General features: G+C 36.0%; 1 protein-coding gene across 2 annotated transcripts; it reads left to right on the top strand.

The window, feature by feature from the left end:
* The first annotated feature begins 703 nt into the window (after window positions 1-703).
* On the top strand, window positions 704-5,830 carry irge4 (immunity-related GTPase family, e4). Of its 2 annotated transcripts, none has more exons than XM_016532110.1 (3): window positions 704-896; window positions 1,480-1,528; window positions 4,024-5,830. In XM_016532110.1, the coding sequence occupies exon 3, from the start codon at window positions 4,045-4,047 to the stop codon at window positions 5,212-5,214; it is 1,170 nt and encodes a 389-aa protein (XP_016387596.1). In that variant the 5' UTR covers window positions 704-896; window positions 1,480-1,528; window positions 4,024-4,044; the 3' UTR covers window positions 5,215-5,830. The 2 variants fall into 2 exon arrangements, with proteins under 2 accessions (XP_016387596.1, XP_016387595.1); XM_016532109.1 differs by lacking the exon at window positions 4,024-5,830 and adding an exon at window positions 1,818-3,538.
* Window positions 5,831-6,597: the final 767 nt, after the last annotated feature.

Below are 6,597 nucleotides of genomic sequence, written 5' to 3'. Positions count from 1 at the left end.
ATGAAAATATGTATATAAAATACCAAAAAAACATGGTTATTGGTTACTATAGTTAAACCATGGTAAAAACAACGTTTTGCTACACTAACCATAGTTTAACCATGGTATTTGTAGTAAAACTGTGGTTATAGGCTACAAAAAAATGCCAAAAAACAAAACTAAAAAACAACATGGTTAGCCTATTATACTTTTACTATAGTAATACCATTGCTAATTTTCGTAAGGGATTGTGTATAATAATATGAAATAAATGTTTTAATAGATTATGACATCACAAAATATCAGGGAGTGAGATTTATTTGATTGCGATGCGAAGGAGGGTTACTGTAAGCCCCATCAGAACTGGGTTGCGGTGCAGGGGGACGGGACTAACGACAGATCATTGCAGTGTATCAGTCATATACATCGTCAGATCAAGTTTTTTTTTTTTTTTACTTATCAGAGGTACAGAACGCCACACAGCAACTTTTCGGCATTGCACCAAGCAAAAATCAATCGAAATCATCACAAAAAGTAAGGATCAAGCGCCTAACAAGGTCTCCGCGCGTTAATACGACTGGTTTGTTTTCCCCCTCGGCATAAACGGTTATGACGTTTTTGTGGGCGTTCCCAGCAATGCCGAACAAGTCGGCTCGGTGCTTTGATTGGCTGTTTGGACTGTCACTCATCTGTCGTAAGTTTCGTTTTCCCAACATAGGGCACGTCAGTGAAGTGGAGGAAGGCGAGAAGGAAGAAGAAAAAAAGTGGACATTGTGACGTAACAGCTCGGTGTTTAGCAGCCGATTTAATTTTCATTTATATTCATTTTCTGTCTGTGGAATTTCTGCAGCGTTTTCTTAAGCATCTCTATAAGTGAGGAGTCATTGTGTTACCACTGCTGGAACCCAGAAATCAAAGTAAGTAGGCTATAGCCTAATTATTTGTTGTCAGTTATTTAATTGCTTTATATGTTCCTCATTAATATGTCACTAAGTATCTTTAAAATTACATTAATTGCTTTATTAAATGCAATAACAAAAATAAACATTAACCGAATATTGTAGGTAAGACTGTAGGCTATTGTATGAAAATAAAACACTGTAAAAATATTTTTCCAAGTTGTTGGCTAATAAAGATTATTGGAGTATTTGCTCTGTTCACAATAGCTTTGATTTCCGCATCGTGGATTTGCGTAAAAAATACAGTTATATATTAGTTATATTAGTCATATTTAAGCATTTATGATTATTATTGTATGATTCGTCATCTTTTTCATGTAGTGTAGCTGTATTGTCAAACTGTAGCCAACTTAACCCATATATATTTTAACCATATTTTAATACATTTCAGTATTATTATTTTGTTATTTTGTTAATAAAACTAAATATATGCATTTATTAATCAACATTTTATATATACATTTTTTATATATTTCATTATGCATGTTATCTGTTTACATATGTTTGTTTTATGAATATTGGTTAATTTTTACCCTGACAGAGAAATACAACACGGGGCAATACAACGTTAAAAGCTCTCCACACAAAAGGTCAGTAACTAACTATAATATGCTATATCTGTTCCATTATTTTTATTATGTAAAAAAAATAGTTTTATTACTAAAATGTTATTTGATACACTTTAAAAAACACTATCAACCAGAACTATTGCAGTTCCTGACACCTTAGGGACAGCAAACACCATCAGCAGACACCATCATTCACACTACTGAAGAATATGATGATTATTGTAGTAACAGAAATGATTAGCTATCAGGCTTCAAGAATAAATTAATGTTGAAGTACACATACTTCTATATACATCTATAACTTTTACAGTTTAAAACATGGAAAGTCAAGACCCTGCTGTTGTTGAGGCAGTAAAAGCATCAGGCGAGTCCACCCTGGAAAAGGCCATAGCAAAAGCTAAAGAAACATTTGACCAGTTAATGAATGTCTCACTTAACATTGCTGTGACCGGAAAGACAGGATCTGGGAAATCCTCCTTTATAAATGCACTTAGAGGTCTAAATGATGAAGATGATGGAGCAGCACCTACTGGAGTCACAGAAACTACAATGGAGCCCACCATGTATGAGCATCCTGCAGTGCCAAATGTGAAAATCTGGGACCTGCCTGGAATAGGGAGTCCAAACTTCAAAGCAAATAAATACCTGAAAGATGTCAAGTTTCACACCTATGATTTCTTCATTATTTTAAACTCAGAGAGGTTCATGGAGAATGATGTCATGTTGGCTAAAGAAATAAAAAAACAGAATAAAAACTTTTACTTTGTTCGTTCCAAGATTGAGAATGACATTTTAGCAGAGCAAAGAAAAAAGGGATTTGATGAGCAAAACATTCTTTGCAAAATAAGAAAGGATTGTCAGAAAAACTTGAAAGAACTGGGAGACCCCAAAGTTTTCTTGATATCGTCTTTTGAATTAGAGAAATATGATTTTAAAATATTTCAAAACACTCTCGAAGAAGAGGTTCCGGACCATAAGAGATCTGCTCTTCAACAAGCCTGGCCAGTGTGCTCTGCTGAATCTCTTGAGAAGAAGATCAAGATGTTTAAAGGCATGATCTGGGCTGCATCTCTTGCCTCTGCTGGTGTAGCAATAGTCCCTGTGCTTGGTCTATCAGCAGCATGTGATGCAAATATGGTGTTGCTTTTCCTCACAAGGTGCTACTATGCATTTGGTTTGGATGATGGCTCACTGAAAAAGCTTTCAGAAAAAGTCAACAAGCCCTTGCTGGAACATCTGGCCAAATCAAAGTTTGCATCTGCCATTCGAGAAAAATCAATGGCCAGATTACAAGTCTCTGTTACACTTGCAACACTTACTACCCTTGAATATGTTGCAAGTCTCTTTCCAGGTGTAGGCAGTGCTGCTGCTGCAGGAATATCCTTTGGTACTACTTATTACCTCTTGAGAGAAGGGTTAAATGAACTTGCAGATATTGCTCGAAATATCAGAAAAGAGGCTGAGCTGGACATACTATGCAGTAACTCGTAGATGTCCTGAACATGTGTTTCTTTAAGAATATATGTGGTATTAGATTGGTTTTGTTAGTCGATTTAAGTTCTATATGCATGCATCCTATATAGCAGGGGTGGTCAACGTCGGTCCTGGAGAGCCAAAATCCTGCAGAGTTTTCCTCCAAACTTGATAAAAACTCACTCGCATGTAGCTTTCTAGTAACCCTTAGACCTTGATGAGCTTGTTCAGGTGTGTTTGATTAGGGTTGGAGCAAAACTCTGCAGGACTCTCCAGGCCCAACATCTGTCCACCCCTGCTATATAGCATGTATGCATTTTCTGTCTCTGTTATGGGCTTAATGGCCATTGTGTGCTGATTAATATAAGTACCACCATGTCTTTATATAGTGTTCAAAGAATAGATTACAATGTGCATGTGGATGATTTCAGAAGTCATGGACACTGTACTTTCATTGAATGTCATGCTGAGTGTTAAATTATATTATATAGGCACGTATAATCATTTTAAATCATTCACAGTGTTCATTTTCTCTGCTCAAATCTGAAATGTTCTCAGTCGCACATAATAATGTATTTGTTATAGCATAATCACATTTCATACAATAAAAAAATTATAATCTGTTTATAAACCTTTTTGTGATAATTGTTTGTATATGTAGTTCAACCACACACCCGATCTTTCAATATTTCTAATATTTTTTTAACATTTTCCTGAAGGTTATTTACCTCAAGATTATAAAATATAAAGATGAAGTTTAAAATAAGGAATAAAGCGCATTGTGTTATACATAAATAGTCTCAATTGTGAGATATAAAGTCATATTGCGAGAAATAAAGTTGCATTTACAATGAAAACGTACAACTGTGAGATATAATAAACTCATAAATGGGAGATGTGAACTCATAATTATGTCAAATAAAGTCACAGCTGTCCGTGACTAAGCAAAGGAAAAAGTCATGATTATACTGTAGTAAAGTTACTTAAGCCATGCAATGATTTATACCTATTATATTATGTTTATATTTATTATTTTTTTACAGTGAAGAATTTAACAAGGCATAATGACAGAAGATTCTTCTGCTGACTTGTATTTCTCTGGAGCTTTGGAGAGACTGGGGGAATGTGACCCAAATGTAGCTGTTGCAAAGGCTAAAGAAAAACTGGACAGTCTTGATAGTGTGACTCTGAATATTGCAGTGACTGGGGAAACAGGAGCAGGAAAGTCTGCCTTCATCAATGCATTTCGAGGTCTGAATGATGATGACGACAATTCTGCACCAACTGGAATAACTGAAACAACAAAGCAAGTTACCATGTACACCCATCCCTCAAAGTCAAATGTCAGACTGTGGGACCTGCCAGGGACTGGCATGCCTAATTTCAAGGCTAACAAATTCCTCAAGGAAGTGAAATTGGAAACTTATGATTTATTTATCATAATTTCCTCTGAGAGGTTCAAGGAAAATGATGTCTTTCTGGCCAAGGAGATTGAAAAAAAGCAGAAGAGGTTTTATTTTGTCCGGACCAAGATTGACAATGACATTCGGTCAGTGGCGAAGAAAAGAAATTTTGATGAGCAGAAGGTACTTTGCACAATTAGAGAGGACTGCCAAAGAAATGTGAAGGAGCTAGGAAACCCCAAGGTGTTCCTGATTTCCTCTTATGACTTGGGAAAATATGACTTCCAAGACCTTGTAGATACCCTAGAGTCAGACCTTCCAGAAAACAAGAGATTTGCTCTGGTCCAGTCTGTGCCTGTGAGCTCTCTGGCTATGCTAGAGAAGAAAAAAGAGGTTATGGAGAAGTTTATTTGGCTTGCAGCGCTAGCCTCAGGTCTGGTTGCCATTATCCCTGTTCCTTTATTACCTGTGGTCATTGACAAGATGGTATTGACGGCCTATCTTGTACATTGCCATTACGTTCTGGGTTTGAATGAGAAATCACTCATCAAACTGTCGGAGAGAATGAACAAGCCTCTCTCACAGCTGAAATCAGCTATAAAGTCTCCTTTAGCATTAGCAGTGGTAGACAAACTGACAATTAGGCCTCGTACATCTGTGGCAAAACCAGTGAAAAGCTTAGAGGATCTGCTTGATGCTAAATTTCTTGCAACCAGTTTTATGAATGCGTCTGAGGCCTTCAAATTCACATGCACTGTCTTGCGTGGAGCACTAAATGACATGATAAATGACATGAGACAGGTTCTTCAAGCTGCAGGTTTGAATGAATAAAATCAAGCTGGTACAGTAAAGAGATGTTTACCAAAATGTTAACCAAAATGACATCAGAACATCAAAACTGAGTTTATTGGCCATACGTCTGCACTGGATAGTTAAATGGTTGGAAAGAAATGTTACACTGAATATTGTCCTGTTATGTTCTTCTTATTTTATAATAGTGCATGTTAAATGGAATGGAATATGTAGAATAATAATCATTTAGACAACAAATTGGGTAAAATGTGTGACTTTGTACTGTTTAAGGATATGTGGGAATCTGGTGGTTTGTGCAAAAATGTATGCCTACTCATTTTATTATACAATTGTGTAAATTAGGACTAATAACCTCATTGTAATGTTTAACTTGTTTTACAAGTGCTTTAGGCCAAATGGTCAGAATCTCTTTGTTACCTTCTCCTAATATACCTTTTCTGTATATTCTGTAGTTTTGTTTTTTTTTTTAATGTGAATTTGCTTTATGCATATTGTTAATGAAATTTCATTTACTAAAAAAAAAAAAATTATAATGAATGACATAGTAGCAGGTGTTTATACTTTCAGGATTTACTAGTTGTATGTGTATTACTACATCCAGGCTCGGGATTTGCATTTATTATTGAAAATATATGTGTGTATATGTTAATAAAAATAAGTTTTAACAAATATTTATTATGATTGCCATTAGCATTTTTTGTTTCATGGTGCTACCTAATGATGCTTAAACAAATTTAGGATATTAAACTGTTGAGTTGTTAGAGGTATTGGTTTAGTCTTAGAAAGCAGATGGGTGTGCGAATTCATGAGGTCTTAATTTGAAAGAAAAAGCCCAACCTTTTATTTACAGGTTTATTTTTGGACCTATTATCAGTTTTATGACGCATTTGAACTTTAAGAAGGTTTTGGAAATTTTGTAAGGTGTGACTAAGCTGTTGAGTTGGGTGTCACAGTAATAGATTAGTCCAGTCTGACACCTGAGGGGTATTGCTCAAAAGTAGAATTAAGAAAGCCAGGATAACAGAAAAGGCGCGGCTTGACCTAGTTTAATCAGCGCATCCTGGCTTAGTCCGTTGCACGTTTGCTGAGCCAGGATGAGAACGTGCAGCTATGTCAAGCCAGGTGTATATAGTTGGGATAAGTGCACGTTCACGGCATTCTTAAACAGACCACGGGCTCGATCACAGAATCAATGATGCAAAAATGGATAAAACCCGTGCGGCATACTTCTCGTCAACTGAGCAACAGCTTCTAATGGAAACATATGAAGAGGTGAAACATATAATATGTAAAAAGGGAAATACAGCTGCTATAATAAAACAAAGAGAAAACGCCTGGCAGACAATAGCGGACCGATTGAATGCGTAAGTAGTCCAAATAACCAGTGCTCCACTGAAGCCA

Source organism: Sinocyclocheilus rhinocerous, unplaced genomic scaffold, assembly GCF_001515625.1.
Source record: "Sinocyclocheilus rhinocerous isolate Xijiao unplaced genomic scaffold, SAMN03320098_v1.1 scaffold241, whole genome shotgun sequence".
NCBI lineage: Eukaryota > Metazoa > Chordata > Actinopteri > Cypriniformes > Cyprinidae > Sinocyclocheilus > Sinocyclocheilus rhinocerous.
The sequence above is the reverse complement of the archived record's forward strand: the minus strand, read 5'-3'. Positions and strand labels throughout refer to the sequence as shown.

What these genes read in the sequence shown, in the direction of transcription:
- irge4 (XM_016532109.1), top strand. Translation starts at nt 1,826, where the DNA reads ATGGAAAGTCAAGACCCTGCTGTTGTTGAGGCAGTAAAAGCATCAGGC.